Below are 20,740 nucleotides of genomic sequence, written 5' to 3'. Positions count from 1 at the left end.
GTTTTGAATAATTGTTAAGAAAAAAAAGACTGAGGTTTAAATATGCAGAAAATGAAACAAGAAGAGACAAAGCAAAGCCACGCTGATGCTGCTTTAGTCATAGGATCATTATCACTGGAAATACCTCTAAGATCACATAGTCCAACCCCAACTCGTTCCTATCAGGCCCACTCAACCATGTCCCTCAGTGCCACATCTCCACAGTTCTTGAACACCTCCAGGAACTGGTGACTCCACCATCTCCCTGGGCAGCCTGTGCCAGTGCCCAACCACTCTGAGAAGTAATCTTGCCTCATATTCATCCCAAACCACAGGGTGCTGCCAAGCCCCAGTGTTTCGATCGGAGTCTTGCAATATTTGTCCTTCATCCTACAGTGCATCCCAGGCTACTCATAAGCAGCAGTAACAGCTTTCTCATCATCCTGAGAGCACAGAAAATCATAGAATCATGGAATCACCAAGGCTGGAAAAGACCTCCAAGATCATTCAGTCCCAACCATCCACCTACCACCAATATTTCCCCACTAAACCATGCCCCTTAGTACAACATCTGAAGGAAAGATATTGACAGTTTACAATCCAGGAAACAACTCAATGAGAAATTCAGCTCTCGTTGATTTATCAGAATCGTTTCATGATTTTTATTGCTGTTTCTGCATTTTTATTTCTTGTATCTGCCGAAAGTGACCAACAGCTATTGGTATTTCACAGTGCAGACTGGTGCTGCTGAGCTGGTCTCTGTACACAGAGATATCCAGCGGCCCAAGACAGAATTCACCTGCCTGAAGTTAGATGCCCAGTGCAGTACACCTCAAAAGGCATGGTGGGCTGGGCTAGCCAATAAGAAGAAGGGCATAGGAAAGAAACCTATGCCCTCTACATGGGCACCTGGGAGTCCTAGGCTACCTCAACTGGCTAAAGACCCTATCTGGAGCAGTTATATCAAGACCCAAAGCTCCAGTGACTATAATAAAATAACTGGACATCTTAACCTGCGAATCAATCCCATCTTAAGGAGATTTTTAAAGGTGTGCATGCAGGTCTTATTAAAGGATGAAGGATGCTGGGTGTCTAGCTGTCCTTTGCTTCTCAAACAGCTTTTTCCTCTGTTCCTTCTTATAGAAGAAATAAACCCATCCCAAAAGGAAAGAAGAGATGGTGTTCTTCACTTTTCTTTGCTATCTGTTTGTCTTCCAAACAGTGACATCCATGTCACCAGTTCTGGGTTTGCCGAACCCTGCAGCCCAGGCCTGGAGTAGCTGGCTGAGGACACAATGAACTCTGGTTGTGTCTGCCAATAACAAAGTACTTGGATGTACTTCACCTAATAAAAACAAACTGATTGTGCAATTACTGGGACTGCAGATATGCTGTGGGGCAGTGTTTCAACCCACTTGCTATCTTAGATTCCCATTCCATGTAGCGGAGGGCTGCACTGTGCATTGCTTATCAGACTCAGCTGGCTGCTAATCTGAGAACACAGACCCAGAACACAACGGCAGTGCTGAGATTTCACAACTCAATTGCTTTTTGCTTCCTGTGAAGAATGTAACCTTTTCACCAAGGCTTGGCTAGGGAAGCACTGAGGCTAGGGAGCACTTCTAGACAACCTAGCAAAGGTTGCTGTCAGCAGGTGCCACGCCTGAGAAGGACAGAAGACCTTTAGAAACCCTTCCCAGCCAACCCACTTACCAGCTATTTAAAACAGAAGGATATTCTGCTCAGCAGCCCTGCCTGCATACTACAATGAGAAATTGTATTAACCATCACCTGATTCTCACCATTAACTTCTCTTAACTGGGTTTCCTGCCCGAGAGGATTGCTTCCTGCCCAGAACACCTCAGCCCTGCAGACATTACCAAGGAGTGCTCTTTATAGAAGAGAATTTATGGCATTTTGACATAGCACAAAGCTAGAGTGCTTTTAAATCACACCAAAACTGGCACCGTGACAAGGCTGTGCCTCGTACACCCTACACAGGTTTACCAAACTATGAGCATTTCTAAGAAGAATTGGCTTCTTCAAGTGTGGAAATGCAGCCCTATGTCTTCATTTGATTCCTACATTGCCAGGCTGAGAATCAAGGGATTCACACTGAAGGCACGGCAGAGGGATGGGGTGACAAAAGATGAGAAAATACAACAAAACCTAAAATCAACTGTTAGTACCTTATTGCCAGGCATTTGTACCTCATTGCCAGGCATGTATTTTAACATAAAGTCTTTTACTCCAGTATCAAAGCCACATTTTCTGTCACTTGTAACTAATGTGCTTTAGAGACTCATTAAGACTGCACATGAAGAGGGAGCTCTCTTCTTCCACAGATTCCCAACCCGGGCAAGGAGCCATCCATTGCTGCATGCTCCCAGCAGACCCAGCCAGCTGAACATCCAAAACTGAAGCTTGCAAAGAGTTTAGGAAAATGAAACTAAGCAATCCTGCCCCATTTATTTACAGCGACACTCCAGACTATAACTGTGATTATATGAACTGGAAATATTGTTGTCATAGATGAATAAGTGAAATAAGAAACCTTCAAAAACAAAAATCAGAGAGACTCCCGGGGGGAGTTACTGGATTGTGCTTCTAGCTAATATTTTGCTGCATTTCTGGTTCAGCCTCTCTTTTTCCCCCTGGTAGATACAAAGGTACATTAGTTTTCGATAAAGTCATTCATATCCTCAATAATACAATTTGCTATCAGACAACTGATTATTAGAGTTATTTGACAGCAGCATCTCATGCAGCAGCTTAATAGCATAACCAAGTGAGACTGAACAGTGCAACGGAATAACATCTTTGTTCTCTCATAAATGTACAGTCATTTTCTACAAAACACGGTTAAAGGGCAACAAGAAAAGCTTCTATAGGTACAACAGCAATGAAACAAAGGCAAGGGAAAATGTGGGCCCTCTCCAGAAGGAAATGGGAGAGCTGGTTACCCAGGATATGGAGAAGGCTGAGGTCTCAATGACTTTTTTTTGCCTTAGACTTCACTAACAAGTGCTCTAGCCACACCACCCAAGTCACAGAAATCAAAGGGAGGGACTAGGAACATGAAGAACTGTCTTCTGTAGAAGATCACGTTTGAGACCATCTAAAGAACCTGTCCTGCATGACATCCCTGTCTCAAAATTAGAGAGAAGTGAATCTGATGGATGGGCCTTTTGTTGAGTAAGGAATTGGGTGGATGGCCACATTTCATAAAATCACAGAATCACCAACGTTGGAAAAGATCTCCAAGATCATCCAGTCCAACCCTCCATCTATCACCAGTATTTCCCCACTAAACCATGTCTCTTAGGTACAACATCTGAACGTTTCTTGAACACCTCCAGGGACAGTGACTCAACCACCTCCCTGGGCAGCCCATTTCAGCACCTAACAACTCTTTTGAAGAAGAAATTTTTCCTAACATCCAACCTGAATCTCCCCTGGCACAGCCTGAGGCTGTTCCCTCTAGTCCTATCACCAGTTAAGCGGGAGAAGAGGCCAACCCCTATCTAGAGTTGTGGTGAACAACTCGATGTCCAAGTGGATACCAGTGAAGAGTGGTGTTCCTCGGGGGTCAGTATTGGGAACAGCACTATTTAACATCTTTGTTGTGACATGGACATTGAGTGCTCAGTAGGTTTGTGAGTGGCACCAAGCTGAGTGGTGTGGTCACCATGCTGGAGGGAAGCGATGCCATCCAGATGCACCTGTCTGAAAGGTGAGCCCATGTGAACCTCATGAAGTTCAACAAGGCCAAGAACAAGGTGCTGCACTTGGGTCAAGGCAACTCTAAGCACAAGTACAGGCTGGGTGATGAATGGATTGAGAGCAGCCCAGAGGAGAAGGACTTGGAATTGTTGCTTGATAATATGCTTATGAGACAGCTGTGTATGCTTACAGCCCAGAATGCCAACTGTATCCTGGGCCACATGGAAGGAAGCGTGGCCAGCAGGGTGAGGGAAGTGATTCTCCCTCTCTACTCTGAAGCCACTGTGGATTAGAAGTCTTTGCAATGAGAAGACAATCTTTTTTTTTTTCCTCTTTATATCCACAGTAATTTGCCTCTTCAGTGGCATACGAATTAAATCCAACTGGAATGGCTTTTTAATTAAAATCACACTTTGCTTATTGGAGCGAGAACACTGAACATGACAAAGGAAACATATGAACCGCTGCCGTCCCGTTCCCCAGCTCCAGCCAGGTTGTGCAGCCAGCTCACTCTGCTAAACCATACGTACCACATGAGCTCTTCTCGCCCTATTTAGGGATCAGAAAAAGTCATATGGGACATAGAGTCTATACAAGAAGTTACATACAGAAAAGCTCCCTGTCTCTGTCCGAACCTAGCAGGGTTCATACTTGTTTTGATTTGCTGAGTCCTGGGCACGCTCTGTGGAAGCATGGAATCTCTAAAGATTTAATTCCAACTCCTTGGCTGCACTGTTATTCAACTTTGCAGGCAACAGAAAGGTTTCCCACTCCAAAGCACCTTCAGGCCAATGTATGAAGCAATACATCTGACCCACTCCTAGTAGATAAGCCACAGCATCCCACTCCATTGGTTGAAGACCCTTTTTTCCCCCCCTCAAGGGCTATCAGCCAGGCTCACTGCCAGAGTCAGGCTGTTTTTCCAGAGGCCTCTCCATGTGGTGAGAACAAAATTCACGAGTTACCATACGACCATGGAAGTGTCACACAAGCTATGCCATCCACCCACCCTGAGGCGTTCCCTGAGGAATATCTCAGGTAGCACAGCCTCTGAGGAAAACAGAGCACTGCTGTTGCCTTTGTTACACCTTGACGTTCACATTTCAGACCCCCATAACAATTTTCACAGGCATTAAACTTCTGGTCAGGTGCTCAGATGGCGTGGCACAGTCACGTTAACGTCAGCAAAGCTAAGCTGATTTGTTCTGGCTGAGGATGGTAACTGCAGGGCAGGATTTTCCCAAGCACAACCATTAGTTAAATTCCTAGGGCTGACCGAATAAATGACGGAGTGCCCACATGCTGCTACCTTTCTGTTCTCAGTGCAAGCTCCTGCCAGGAAAAGGGATGTGGAGGCAGGATGTTAAAACTAAGGTCTTGAACCCATTCTGTTTACATTGATTGATGGGACTTTGCATCAGCGAAGCACCGTCAGAGGAACTCAGCAGCATTTTCCTGATGGACAGAAGGTTGCGTGCTACTCCATTTGGGGAAATTCTTTCATTTTTTTGTTCCAGTCAGACCACGGCAGCCACCAGGGCTTGAAATAACCCTCTCCCCGACAAACCTGACAACAGACACGTTGATCTCCAAATATCTCCCGTATATATAATGCAGAAAACACAGCTTGGCTCCTGTAACTCCTCCTGCTCTTGGCCCTCAGATATGCCACTTCCAGTCACACCACGTAAATGCTATATTTATGCATGGAAAACATAACGTATGGGTGGGTACCACTAATATACTCCACAGGAGACACCAAAAGCCTGTTCTCGAGGGTCAGGACTCTGTTACATTCTTGAACACCTTCAGAACCAAGACTTAGCCCAATATTTTGAAGCTTGAATATTTTTTTTTACCCAGTAAAATCTACTTCTGTTGAAGTGAGGTAGAAATGCTCAGATTAACACTGAATACGCTTCCAACTAAGAGTTGGGACTGAATGACTTCCAAGACTGAAACTCTTCCACTAACAGCATCTGGTCTGTGATCTAAAACACAGGTCGTTATCCCTTCTCTGCATGTGTCAGCCCTCCAGCCTGCAAATTAGTAGTGACATTTCTCTCCTTCCCATTGCTGTGCAATCCGTAGAAGTGTGACTGGATTTAGCACATGCTGGTCACTTTTCTGGCCTGAAAAAGGGAGGCTGAAAAAACAATCTATAAAAAGCAAGTTTTGTTTGCTCTTCTGTCAAGAAAAATGCCTCAGAAATCATGAAGTTATGCAGTTCTGTGACAAGAAGAAAAACGGTTAAAAGAACTCCATTTCTTTCTCCTCAACAAACCAAAAATTGAAATGCCCAATGTTAAACATCCCCCTCACCCCAAAAACTTTACCAGCAAAAGATACGTATTTCTGAACACATGCCTTAAGCAAAAGTTTTTTGAATTTGTGGGTTTTTTTGTTTGTTTTAAGAGAAACACATTTGGAAGATAAATGCCCAGCAAGGTCTAATGTGAAGCAATAAGTCATGTCTTTTTAGATCTTGGCCTTAAGATTCATTAAATCTCATCCCACAATCTCACGCCCCACGCTCACAAGTCTGCTGCAGTCACTCATTGGGTGAGCTGTGCAGAAATACTATGATTTCCCCACCGGCAGACTTCAGTGTCTGTGTACAATATGAATTTTAAGCTTCTCTCCCTCTCACCGAACTGCCCAACCCTCAGGAGCAGCTCACATCCCTCTGTATGCACAGATGGAAATGGCAGATCGTATCATTTCTGGAGAAAAGGACCATTTCTAAACTTGCTATTTTAGTACAGTGTGAAGGAAATGGGAGAGAATTCCTATGGCTCATATAAGAGCAATCAAAAATACTAATTCCCCTCTGCTGCTGCCATGAAACGGAAGATTTATGAGAAACAGACCTCATCTGCTCTGTGAGACAGTGCTGGGACTGTCACCTCCTGGCTGAACGCTAAGCACGTGGCCAGGGTCGTTATTCTGATGAAATAACTCTTCCCTGCCTCTGTTCCCTATCAAAACACTTCTCCCTTCATGGCAATGACTCCCATGACAGCCCGAATGATGACACTGTTGGCTGGCACAGGAAGGCCTGGGTCAATAGCGGATGGATTCCTCCAAACAAATGGGAACAGGGGCAGAGAGCAACGACCCCAGTCACATGCACAGCAAAGCCTTCCAGTTGGAGTTTCTTGCAAGAGGGACGTGTCCTGCAGCAGAGACCAATGAGAGATGCCTCACAAGTGGGAGCTTCCCACTGGAGAAATGGCAAAGTTGCAACACTGGGAGGGACTACATGAAACCCTAGAAAGATCCTGCACATCTCTCAACAAACTAGTAGCTTTCCAAGACTGCATCTGTATCTCCAACTCTCAGCAACATAAAATCCAAATACAGATGCACCTCCAAGCCCAGCCATCCTCCCATCCCCTCACTGACAGGCTCCTCAGCAGTAGGTCCCTACTGCAGCCACGACTAGCTCCTGGCTTTGTTTTGCAGAGCTTTTGCTTGAGCAGGATGGCTGGTCCTGCATCATGAACAGTATCATGCTGATTACTTTCCCCGTGCAGCAGCTGAATAACATACACCTCATACAGGAATGCTGCAAGGCAGACCCCTGGGATAGATCCCACATCCTTTCCAGAAACAGACCCACCTCCTGCACAAGAAGCTGGCTGCCTGGCTTTCAGCGCTGCACTTGGCAGGCTGCTCTCACATCACGCTCCTCTCATGGCTAGAAAATTTCCTGTACCCTGCCAAATTCGATCCCAATTCAAACCTGAAAACCAAGTGGACAGACACTACCATGCCAGCATTAGCCTTAGACTTCAGTAGATGCTTTCATTCCCTGACATTATCACGAGTGCACATGTAGGGGGTAATAGCATCATCCCCATGATCAATATGATTTGATAAGCTAATCTAACCAAATACAAAGTGCTTTGCCTTTATGATCTAGGCAGGCAAAAGTGTAAAGTAATAAGCAAATACTATGTAAAGAAAGTATATTTTTCTTATTTGCAGGTTGGGTTTCAGGCACACCCTTAGCAGAAAGTCCATCGACTGAGCCTGGAGCAGAACTAAGGAATTTTCAACCTCACCCTGAGCCTGAATCATTGCTCATCACCAGCAGCAGCCCTGTTTATCAGCTCATCTCTTTCTGCTCAGAGTCACCCCAATGGATGTTGCTGCTCTTCTCCCCAGGCTACTCTACAAGGGGAGCAAGCATTTATTTTTAGGTGCGTTGTACTCTGACCAGTTAGGCTCTCTTCCCAGGGCTGCAATATAGAATTAATATTTGTTCCCAGAGCTGACAGCCCGGGAAACTTGAGTGGTGAACTGGCATAGAAGAAATAATTACAACGTAGAGAGGCACCAACCTGCCAAGCATTTCAACACCCCTCCTGGATAAGACACATGAGTTTTCAGCAGTTACATAGTGGGGAAGAAAGCAAGTCCGAATCAAAGGCACAGTTGCCATTTTATTGTGATGATGATTTCAGTTGTGGAATAACAAATCCTGCCAGATCTCCAGGAGAGAGGAACAGGAGAAAAACATAAGAGCAATACGTAGAGGGAAAAAAAGCAACCCAAGAGGATGGAAAAAGGCAGTGCAAGAGAGACAACAGCATCCAAGCTGCTTCGTGGTGCCAGCATGGGCTGTCCCAAGGAATGCTGCAGCTCCAGGATGGTCCCAGACGGCACCGATCCAAGTGGGATCAGAGATCTTCTGATCAACCTGCACAAGAGATGCATCCCTCCCCTTCCACATCCCTTTTCCCAAAGAGTAAATGCAGTACTGACACACACATGAGGTGGCATTCCCCTAGCAAAACTCTGCAGCCCATCAGCCCTTTGTTTCGCTGTTCTTCCACAAATGAATTTAATGTTTCTGGAAGGTGCCCCTTCAATAAACCCTGGTTTTGTTTTATCTGCCTGTAACAATAGCATAGGAGTAAAATAGTTGAACGAACAACCAAAGCTTTAACTTTATAGCTAGGTTTAAAAATATTTCCAGATGCTTAAGACATTTCTGAGGCTCAGGTCAAGTAGACCCAAGGCAGCAAGCTCTGATTTTTCATTTCCTTTCCTTCTACAGATCTATCAGGGCTTGGCCAAAGCAGTTAAACCACCAGTGCTCTCTGGCTCTGGGAAGAGCTTCCCAGTCAAAGGAACTTCAATAAGTTAAATAACCATAAGGATCCAACAGGAGACCTCTGTTGGCAGAGACCTCAAGGTGACAAAAAATTCTTCCTATTTTATGTCCCCAAATTTGTAAGATCCAAAGAATAAAGTGGAAGGTGCAAATACATACGCCAGCATTATGAGCCTCTTATTCAGACGATCTCAATTTAATTACAGTGTAGATCACTCGCTTCCAGCACACCTTCACCCGCTGATAGACATTACCTCCAAGAAACTAGGTACAGTGATGAATAGATCTCTAAATTAACATCTTGCACCACAGTTTTAAGTACTACAATAGCCAGGAGGTAAGTGGAACATCATATTTTTTCTTAGACTAATAGAGATTTTCCAACCTTGGTGATTCTGATTCTATACTGAGGGACATGGTTTAGTGGGGAAATATTGGTGATAGGTGGACAGTTGGACTGGATGATCTTGGATGTCTTTTCGAACCTCAGTGATTCTATGATTCTATACTAAGATAGAGAAATAAAATTCTGAAACACAGGAAATTTCATGCTGTATGTAGGCCTGAAATAACTGCTCTGAGTTTAGTCAAGTTAGTTAATTACAGAGAAAAGAGTAATTGGCACCTGTAGAGCACATGAACCACGTAGACAAGGAGGAGCTGGTAGGAACATCAGCCCTGTCCCTCCATGACAGCAAGAAACCAGCAGGCTGTGAGATAGGAAGATGGCAAAACCTCATAAAAATCAACATCTTCATGGAGCCCATGTTTTTTAAGGTCCAACAGAACCATGAATGGCAATGCATGGGCTTGGCTCTTGGAGATAATCCGTAGCTCTGTAACACAGAGGGATGGCAACGGTGCCTTTGCAAAAAGCCTCTCTCTCCAGGCAGCATGTTTCTCTTCCAGGCTGTCCCACTGACAAACATAGAATCACAGAATAGCTGAGATTGGAAGAGACCTTAAAGATGACCTAGTTCCAGCCCCCTGCCATGGGCTGGTTGTCCCCACCAGCTCAGGTTGCCCAGGGCCCCATCCATGGCCTCAGGCTCCTCCAGGGATGGGGCAATTATGGTTCCAATTATTAGTTTTGCTGAAGACAGTGCTTCAAATGAAGGGGACGAGTGAGCAAGAATTCCCACACCCAAAAACACAGCTCCTGCCCCAACTGCAGATCTGCAGAAAGCAAAGAGAGAAAATATGCAAGAAAGAAACGGCGCAACACCGGTAAGCAGAGAGAAACAGAAGAGGGGGATTTCTCTGCAAGGAATTGTTACAGGATAGGAACTAAGTGCATGGCATTGCAGAGACCCACACAGCTCTGCAGCCATGCTTAATGTCAGTCTCCCAAAAAATGCGAGCAACAAGCCATTGACACTTGAGCACGTCGGGAATTCTTCGCACACTGGTTGGCCTTGTTTCAGTGCCCATTTGTCTTCCTTTGAGTATGTGGAGCAGAAAGAAAACTTATTACCCAATGAAAAAAAAAAAAAGAAAAAGTGGTGGTGGGAAGAAGCCTGATTATGGTTAAAAGCAAAGGTGTAAATAGGAGAGAACCACAGGCATTGCAGGAAACAAGAAACACCAGGCACAGCTCTGGATAGAGCCCCACTGCTGATGGTGAGGACTAAGTGGCTTCAGCCATTGGGTTGCCCTGCTGCAGCTCTGTGGATGAGCATTTCTCCCCCAAGTCAGGGCTGAATGCTTCCAGGGAGGATTTCATTCACTCCCTCCCTCTGTACGGAAACAAACTGAGGGCTGATAAAGGTGACTTAAAGAAAAAGCTAGGATTTACATCCCACATGGCCTCAAACGGGATGAACTCCTCCCCTGGTAGACAGCATGGGGTCTGCAACGGGAAAGGCTGCATAAAAATAAATCAACCACTGCACTTACTTAAAGTAGGAGCTGAATTTGGCTGCAGCTAAATCGAAGTGGAAGAATGAGAATCCCCAGCAAGGTTTGGATTCTGTCTGCTTCCAAGCTTAAGGATGCTCAGACTCAGGTTTGAAGCAGCTTCTCATTTTGCTGCAACTGCACAGAGTGATTTTATTAAGTCCATTTCTTTTCCTTTTCGCCTTGCCTATGTTGCTTAAAGTTTGAACTGCAGCCGCCTGGCCACTTAGGGAAAATGAGATAAAAGCTGCTTTGGAGTGGCAAATAAAGAAGGCTGCGAGGATACAACACGTGGACAACCTGGGGAGGGATCCAGCTGGCGGCTTCAGACCTCTAAATGGAGGAGGCTGCAGGGGTTGCTGGAGTCAATGAGGCCTGAAAAGGTGCACAGCGCAGCTACGTGCTGCCACTAGGGATAAATTTATCTTCTGTGCTCCCAGTGCCCGCGTGGGACCGGCAGATAACACAGGATTCGTGGGGGTTTGGCTGTTGGGAAAGGGTATTTTTACGCATCTCCGCTGACCCAGAGTGAACCTGACCCAGTGGGATCTCCGTTGCTCCGGGTCACACCTGCGCAGCAATGCCACAACGCAGGTGTCCTGTTCTGCAAGGTGATTCCCACCCCGAGGCCACCTGCACGGAGCTCACGGGCTGATTAGCTGCAAAAGACAGTGACATTTATAAGGGCCCTGGAGACACTGGCTGCTCAGGTGTTGTGATGCTACGGCTCAGCAGGTATTAATTGAAACATCTGTCAAACGCAAAAGCAAGGTTGGGGCCACAAATAAACATCCTTTTAAAAGACACTCTATAGATTTGAGATTTACAACGGAGACGCGTGGTATTGATTATTTTCCCTCCTGGAGAAGAATTGGATTTAAATAGATTTTTTTTTTCCCCCCTTCCCTCTTGATGAGGTGCAATTTCACAGGGATGGAGATTAAACTAAACCAACAGGGAACTAACTCATCACGAGTTCAGTAGGAGCATCCCTGAGCCTGCTGTAAAAGCACAAGGGGGATCAGGAGGACTGCAGCTCAACAGACACCTTGGGGATTAGTTCAGCAAACACATTTGGCCCCAAAAAGATTTGGGGCCTTTGTGTTCAGTTCTCTTGACTTTCAGTGTAAATCAACAAACCCAAATTCTGAAGTCCCAAAGAGATTACCAAAGCAGCATCACAGAGCCTGTTGCCTTGCCCACTGGTGAAATGCATCTGAAAAGAATCCTGATTGAGATCTGAATTGGAAAATAATCTCAATGCAATTCAAGCACCTGAATTTAAATAGAAAACCAGAACGCAAATCCCCATCTCCCAGTAGTTCAAACACTGAATGGATGGTGAGTGACTGCTCTGGGGGTAAGGAACCTACCTAATGTGACTCACTGAGGGGTTCAAGGCTGTTAACATCCGCTGTTTCAGTTGACTGGAAAATGGACTTCATTTATGCAAAGTACACCAGGGTCTCCAAAGAGACCTCCAAAGAAGCTAAAGCCTTTAAGTCCTGGCAGTACGATGTACACATATAAATCAGGGCTGCAGATAAAACCTGGCACGCTGAAACACCAGCAAAGCAGCATTAATGCGTGCTTGTGAGCCATAAGCAATCCACAATGCACACCCTGGTGCACAGCGTGTCCCTAAACTCACTTTACAAACTAATCTACCAAGTGCTGGGCTGATCGCTGATTGACGCTAACTTGGTACCAGGGCATCACATCTGCACGGCCAACCAATGAGTGTGGGATGAATGCTGGAGGCAAGGACCAGAACTGAAGAAATGCTGCACCTGCTTCCGCCTCTTAACCCTACCTGCTGGGTCAGGCTGTGCCCACATGGGTTATTTTTACTCATGCAGATTGGCAATTATTAAACATAATTGCTCTTGCTATTGTATCTGTTCCCTCATTAGGGTTTGTGAGTGAGGATAAGCAGTTTTAAAGTGATTTGTAGCAAATCTAATGACCAGCAGATGCTGCCAGTCAAGCTGAAGTTTGAGGACAGAAACTCTCGGCGCTGCTAACACCATCCTTATCAGAAGGAAGCTTTGCATTTCCACCTGCCCCTCCAGAAGCCTTCAGGTACTTTAAAAACCCAGTGCTAAAGAAGCCTGGTGTTGCCCCATCCAACAAGTAAAGGGCTGCAAAAGAATTTAAGGAGCAGCCAGCTGGTTTCTGGGAGCCCATCTGCATCCCATCCCTTCCCCAGGGCGCTTTCTGAATGCAAATGAATGAGCTCTCCCTGCATTACGGGTCTTGTAATGTGAAAGGTAAAGCTGGTGCCTGAAGAGATGAATCATCCCAGAGAGATCCCAGGAGGGCAGGCAGGAGGCCAAGCCAGCCGCAGGTTGCTCCACAAGGGAGCCGCGGTGAGAAGGCCGCTCGTGTCCGACCGGACCTCCCTGACACGTCGTTAGCTGTGTTAGCTCTGGATGGAGGCCAATCTGATAGCCGGCATCGCTTCCCTTCCTCTCTCACAGTGGAAAAACGAAGGGTTTGATCTTTCTTCCGCCGCGGTTTTCTGGGATCTCATTTCCAGACGTCCCCGCGTTGGCTTGGTTCCCACCCAAACGTAGCTCGTGATTTCTGGAGAATATCTGTGAGCAGTGAAGCATCAAGCGCTCAGCACTCAGAGAGGGAAACTCAAGAGAAATCAGTGCCGGGGCACAGGCAGGCTCAGCGAGTCTTACAGAGAGAGCCGGAGCTTCTGTCCATCTGTCTGTCCATCCAACCCACTTGCTGGCCCTTCTCTTGCCCTGAGGCCTCACAGCATCTCTGCCTCAGGTTGCCTATGTATTTGGACCACAGATGGGGGTTTTTCCTGGCTGCATTTCCTAGATTTTGGTTCTTATGAAGGACTTTTCTTGTCTTTCTAATACAGAATAAAGCTGATGAGACCAGAGAAAAGGGCTGTAACAACCACACACCCTTTTCCAGGCACTGGAACAGCCCTTTTTCCTTAAGCCAACACAATGCTGCAGAGATCCCATTCCCAGCACCAGAATTACACTGCCACTGTGGTGGCTTGGTCTGAGAGCACGATGTGACCCAGCATGTTCATAAAACCAAGCTGAGTCCTGCTCCTCATCAAAACTTGAGTAACAACTTTCTCTTCACACAGATCAACAGACTCCTCTCCTGAATCTGAGCCACTGATCTCAAGCACAATGTGACAAACCACCAAGTGCACTCAGATCTAATTAAAAAAAAAAAAAATCATTTTTTGTCTTGGATCTCCTTGTTCTATATACTGTCCAGAGCCCCAGACGGGGGGCTGACAATGGGCCAACTGATGCTGAATAGGGAGATATTCCTCCTGTCCCTCTTCTCCATCTCCAACAAGAACGTGTGCCTACAAAGTAGTCCAAATACTGGTGACTTCCCAGTCCTACAGACTCAGTCACCATAGGATGTGGCAACTGGTTTTCATGAGATCCCAGTATTTCCAGTTGCTTCTGGCAGAGACCATCTAGTAAAGTGAAAATGCTATTTATTTATTTATTTTTTTAATCTCCTGAAAACTGCACAAACTATCACTTAAGGAGACAAGGTACAGTACAGCCCACACACAGAGACACAGCAAGGACACGGCTGAGTCACGGGCTGAGCACCCAAAGGGCTTTCAGGCAGCTGCATCACCGAGCAACATTGCCTGGCTCGGCATCCCAGCCTGCTTATAATCCTTTTTTTTTTCTTTTCCTCCCAGTTCTCATCCTCATCTCCTTTCTAAGTCTCACAGTCAGTGCCTTCATGACCAGTCCCATAAGGTGCTCATAGAATCATAGAACCATCGACTATCCCAAGTTGGAAGGGACCTACAAGAATCACTGAGTCCAACCTTGCTCCATACCACACCCCCTAAAGCCCAAACCCTACCTCTAAGAGCCGTGTCCAAACACTTCTTGAACTCATGTCTCAGTTGTCCAGCTGCAAAACTGGCTTTGCATCCAACAGTGACCTCAACCTCCATGCCTGGATACTTGGGTGAGCAGAGCCAGATCAGTTGTCCAGCTGCAAAACTGGCTTTGCTTCCAACAACGACCCTGACCTCCATGCTTGGGTGAGCAGAGCCAGACAGCACTCAGCAAAGCTGCACCGCTATGAAACAACGAGAACAAGAACAAAAAGTAGCAGCCCCATCGCAAGTCTGCACCAGCCAGACTTCACCTGGGACAGAGCACAGCTCATTTGGCATTGGTATTCATTGCAGCCCTCTGGCTGTCACACCACTGCTGATACTACAACGGCAAAGGAGTTTGAATCAGATTATTTTTAGAGCACTGTAAAAAGGGAAAAAGGAAGCACCGTATACATCCATACCCGAATTAACAAGCCCTAGCTTTCCCTGTCCATGGTCCCATCTGCTTTCTGATGCTGAATATTTGGCAGCTATCCCTTCTCTTTAAAAACCCCGAGGAGGACTCGGCCCTTTTCACGACACGTCATGATCCCAATCCTGCCTGGTTCTCCCGAGTTTTCCTGCAGATCTCTCAGCTCGGGAAGGCATGAGGGTTATGGTGTGAATCCCCCTGCTGACACATTGGAGGAAACTGCCTTCAATATTCCACATGCTAGCTATAATTTTGCCTATTTTGCTCTTTTCCCTTGTTATGCCCGAAATGAGAGCCTCTCAGAAATATGCACTGCTGAAAATATATGCTCTAAGAACTTCTTTCAGTGTTACATAGAGACAATGAGAGTTTTAGAGTTACTGAAGGGTAAGTGGTGTTCTTAGATGGCCTTATAATGAATGAATGAATAAAATCTGCCGTGCATTTATACATGGATAAATGTTAATCAATCACAAACCCAGCAACAGGTTTCAGTTTTGTAACAAGGCCTTGCTTAAACATGAAACGGATTATTTTGGTTTAAATGCATTTATCTCAATTCTCAGATTCACAGTCCATGGTTGGATGAAAGAGATGCAGTTATGACCAAAGTGGCTGTCCCACGAGCCTAAATTCAACTGTTTTTCTTTTAGAATGATCCATCCCCAGCACTCACATTCAGGGTACCAATGGATCAGGTCTGAGTGTGTTTACACCTTTCCACCATGGCAGAAGCAGAACAAATCTCTGAAGAAAAGCGCAGATTACACCCATGGGACAGGTCTGGCCAACTCCATGAGCTCTGAAGGCACACAGATCAACCTCGAATTAACCACGTCTCATTTACTGGACACACACCCTGCAATTAACTCAATCACAGCCCTGAAATAGCAAATCAACCCAGCAGAACCCAACAGGGATCGCTGTGGATTTGCACTGCATTGCACATCCTCCCTCCCAAACTTTGCACTTTGGGTCAGTGTTAAGCTTGACCGTCGCTGGAAGCAGCTCTGCTGAGCGTGGCCCGATGAACCACAGCAAATAAGATTTACCCAGGTTCCTTTTTCCACATCTGTAGACCACGAGATGGCAAGGTGAAACTTTATGAGGGCAATTAGAAGCCACGGGGCCACAACAGCTTTATAGCACTGAACTTCTCAATCAGCCGATTGTTCTCGTTCAAAGTTTTTTTCCAGTGACAGACCAATAAAAGTTATCACAACAAACTATGCGAAAAACCTTTGCTGAGCAATCGCAGGACCCAGAGCCAGGTTGTCACCACTACAGTTTATCTTTTGCTTTAAAAATGAGCAGTGATTCCTGGGCTCAAACAGAGAAACAAAAACAACGGGGATTTGCTCTGGCATTGAGACGCTTCGGTATTAGTCACCTTGCCGATCAGCAGAGATAAGGAGATTGTAAATCTCTCCAACCCACTGGCACAAACCAGGTGCAGGAACATCAATGCAACAAAGGAACAGCAAAGCGACCGATGGTTCCATTAAACCAAGGCAAGGAAGCGAGATAAAGCATGGAACAAGAAAATACCACAAGGGGTTGAAAAGGGACCAGGATTGACCCTTGGAACACATAGATGCTGCAGGTTGCCATCGTCCCAGGGCTTCAGGGCGTGCGCTCATCGACAGGACCAAGTGACATGAGCTCGTGCCAAACTCCAACATGCTGTGCGACCAACTCTGTAGGATCCCACCCCAGAGGACCCCTGTGTGCCAACAGCATTTAACAAACTGGGATTTTTTTTGCCACGAGCTTCAGTGGGAGCAAGGGCTGGAGCAGCTCCAGCAGCTGAGAGGCACTGCTCCTCTCTTAACCCCCCCAGCCCTGGCTATGATCCTCCCTATGGCAAAACCTGTAGGATTGCTGGAACTGATTACCTGGCCATTTTTTAAAATATACATATAGATCAATTCATTTTCCCAGCCTGTTCTTCCTCGAAGTAAGTCTTTGGTGATGGAGTTGCTTGGGTGGCTCACACTGACAGCAGAAAAAAATTGAAATAAGTCATTCCTTCATAAGAGACAAGGGGAGAAGTAAGGAGACAAATGTTGCAGTCCCAAACCTGGGTTACTTCGCACTCTCGCAAGCTCAGCCTGGTTGGCTCTGCCCAATGGGGCTTGGGTTGTCACCCGCCAAGCAGAGCCAAGGTGGTTGGAACTGGACAGTCTTTAAGGCTCCTTGCAACCCAATTCATTCTACGATCATACAGTGACCTTGCACCGATGGGCAACCAGTTCCCATGGGCAACTTCACCCAACCCTACGGGATGCGGGAGGGAAACTCAGGCACAGCCAGCTCCCCACGCAGCAAACTGGATGAAAAAAAAAGAAAAAAAAAAAAAAAAAAAAAGAGTGGAACGAGCTAGGAATTGCACACTGCAAGGAAACGAGAGCTTCAGTAAAACGCTCAGTACCCAGCCCCATGCCTGCCCTGTTTGCACAGAAAATTAGCTATTGCATGCACCAGCAGAAACAATCCTATTTGCTAACCCTACAGCGTGCTACCAACCATCAGCGGTGGGAAGGAAGCAGCGCTGCCTCCGGACAGGGACCGGCTAGCATGGAAATTAGAGGCAGAAGGGACAGAGCGGGCAGAAAACGCATCCTTTGCTCCCAAAGGATCAGGGGAAGAACGATGAGGTTGAACCGCCGGACAACGGCACTTTGCTGAACTTCTCACGGGTGGGGATGGTCCCGTCCCGGAGCCCCCGCCCTGGGGCATCGCGTCCCGTTATTCCCAGCGTTGAGGGAGAGCTGAACGAAACCATCGTGCCCCCGAGCAGGAGCGGCAGACGGCAAAGCTGAATAACAGCGGGAGCCTGAGGGAAAGCACTAAAAACCCAAAGCGAATTCCTCGAGCTCCTGCGATACTGTCACTGTGGAAGAGCTCAGAGAGAGGAAAAAAAGACGAAGAAAAAAAAAAAAGGAGAAAAAAATAACAGTAACTAAAGGATTGCCACTAATACAGAGAAAGGGAAACCCCAGCAAAGACACACCTGCCTTTCGCCGACCGCGCTTCCAAAGTTGCCCAAAGTTTGCCCGAGGCAAGAACGTCTCCGCCGAACCCCTCCCGCAAAACCAGCGCCCACCGAGCGGGGCAGAACCCTCCGCAGCCCCGCACACGACCTCCCCGGACCGGTGGGTTGCACTCACCGCGGACAGGAGGCAGCCGAGCAGCGGCAGCAGGACGCCCAGCCGCGCGGACTGCATGCCGAGAACACCGCGCTCCGCCGAGCTCCGAGCGCTCCTCTCCGCGCTTCAGCGCTGCGCTGCGCCCGGGGACGTGCGCTCCCGTTGCGCGCATCCACGGAGCGTGAGAAAGAGAGACAGAGAGACGGACGGAAACAGCTCCGCGCTGCTCCGCTCCGCACCGCACCGCTCCGCCGCCCCCGGCCGCCTCCTGCGCGGGGCGGGGCCGCTCCGCCTCCCTCCCGCCCCAGGTGCCGGCGCTGCTCGGGGAGGGGGATGGGGGGTCCCCTCCTCCCCTTATCTATTTTCTCTATTTTTTTTCCCCCTTTCCCCATCCTCTCCCTGTCCCCCCCCCCCCCCACACACACACACACTCCTTTTCCTCCCTGGAAATGTAGTTTTTACATTCTTTCTTTCACCTCTCTTCATTTTTCCTCGTTTTCCTCCTTCTCCTTTTCTTCCACATTCCATTCCTTTCCCCCGTTTTCCACTTTTCACTCCTTCCCCGTTTTTTCTCCCTTTTCCCCTTTTTTCTCCCTTCCCCCCCTTTTCTCTCTTCTCCCCTTTTTTTCTTTATTTTCCCCGTTCCCATATTTCTTTTTCTTTTTTCCATCTAATCTTTTTTGCCTCACTTCCCCTTTTTTTCTCCTCCCTCCCTTTCCTCCGTTTTCTCTTTTACACACCTTCTCCAATTCTAAAACCTTCCCGTTCCTTCCCTGTTCCTTCCCCGTTCCTTCCCCATTCCTTCCCCTTTCCTTCCCCTTGATTTTTGGTTTTCACCCCCCAGCTGGTGCAGTCTCTGTGGGATTCCTCTAGCCCTCGCAGAAGAAGCTTGCAGAGCTGTGTCCCACAGTGCAGAAGCATCATCTCCCCTCTTTCCAGAGCCAAACAACAGTTCAAATTAGGAAAAAATTCTTCTCAGAGGGACCAGGGATGCATTGGCACAGGCTGCACAGGGAGGTGGAAGAGTCACCATCCCTGGAGGTGTTCAGGAAACATGGAGATGTGGCACAGAGGGACATGGTCAGTGGGCATGGTTGGGGGTGAGGTGGGCTTGGACTTGGTGACCTTCGAGGTCTTATCCAACCGGAATGATTCTGTGATTCTAACACCAAATTTGCGCACGTTTTGGATGTAAATGCAGAAATCCCTTCTCTCCCACACACAGTGTGGAAGGTTTCTTTTCATATTCTCTATGGAGTGATCTGTGCTTTTATGGATGCTCGGAGGAAAACTTTTTCTGTATTTGATGTGAAAAATCCCAGTCCTATAGTTTGACTTTCTAGGCCTGATAGTGCCTTCTGATTACCAGTGTAAAAAGAGGGATGGGATGCTAATTGCATCCATTAGTTGTACAATGACTTGAACACACAACAAAGCTATATAAAGGTCCGTTCAGATTGTAAAATGGCAGAGGAATGGCTGATTAGCTGGTCGCTGCCTCTCACAGCTAATAATAGCTTTATTACGAAAGCATTTCATGTGTGCTTCCTTCAGTTATTCACGTGTCCTGAACGCATCCAAGGAGCCCGTTGGATTCAGGTTCCTTTGGGGGGAGGAAAGACATTTGAAATTGTTGGTTTTCAGCTTCTTTCCAGAGAGGGAGTCCAAGCACTTTGTGTCTTGTGACAATGAATGTACAGGAAAAGTCTCGAACGCTTTTGAACGTCCCATTGGAACATCACCCAGAGAAGTGGTGGAGTCACCATCCCTGGAGGTGCTCAAGAACCGTGGAGATGTGGCACTGAGGGACATGGTCAATGGACATTTGGGGGATGGATTGGGACTGGGCTTGATGATCTTGGAGGTCTTCTCCAACCTTAATGATTCCATGATTTTGCAGCTTTGCTACACCTGCTGTCTGACCTCTTATGTACCCATTCTTGTCACCACATATCCACTTTGGAATGCGAGAGGAAGTCAGAATGATCCAAAACTGCAGTTTTACGCAGTGGCATAGGGATAGTCAAGGTTTAAACCTTTACTTTTTCTCCTCGGTGGGTACAGGAGTATTTTTAAGTGTTAAACTGACATTTTTGCCAGTCTATTGTAACTACACCAAGATGTATTCCCCCACAAGATCATTTTGTTCTAAGCTCTTCTCTGTGTAAATTGGATTAGATACAATGTGGGAGATTTTGCTCATTTGCTTCACTTTCCATTAAACTATGCTGAAGTCCAGCTCCCACTTTGCTGCAGCTGGTGGGAGGGTGGTACTTGCTCCCTGTGTTTCTATTTGACATATTTCTGCAAAAAGTTTTACGAAGCTTTGGGGCTGCGGTGTGAGATTAGGAAGACTGTAGCTGCTTGGTATTGAATGGGGCTTTGCAAATAGGTTGGTTGCTCAGAGAAGCTGTGGTTGCCTCATCCATGGAGGTGTTCAAGGCCAGGTTGGATGGGGCTCCAGGCAGCCTGAGCTGGTGGCTGATCTAGTGCTTAGCAACCAAGGGGGCTGGAACTAGATGATCTTGGTGGCCCCTTCC

General features: G+C 46.9%; 1 protein-coding gene across 2 annotated transcripts in view; it reads right to left on the bottom strand.

Moving 5' to 3' along the window:
* Positions 1-18,470, bottom strand: part of LOC110394039 (vasoactive intestinal polypeptide receptor) — a 110,548-nt gene extending 92,078 nt beyond the window's left edge. Inside the window, exon 1 of one of the 2 annotated variants that reach the window (XM_021387651.1) lies at positions 18,222-18,470. In XM_021387651.1, coding sequence (XP_021243326.1) covers positions 18,222-18,372 — 151 coding nt within the window. In that variant the 5' untranslated portion in view covers positions 18,373-18,470. The remainder of the gene's footprint in view (positions 1-18,221) is intronic. The other variant, XM_021387650.1, reaches the window with a different exon arrangement.

This window comes from Numida meleagris, chromosome 2 (genome assembly GCF_002078875.1).
Source record: "Numida meleagris isolate 19003 breed g44 Domestic line chromosome 2, NumMel1.0, whole genome shotgun sequence".
NCBI lineage: Eukaryota > Metazoa > Chordata > Aves > Galliformes > Numididae > Numida > Numida meleagris.
This window is presented reverse-complemented; position numbering and strand designations above follow the sequence as displayed.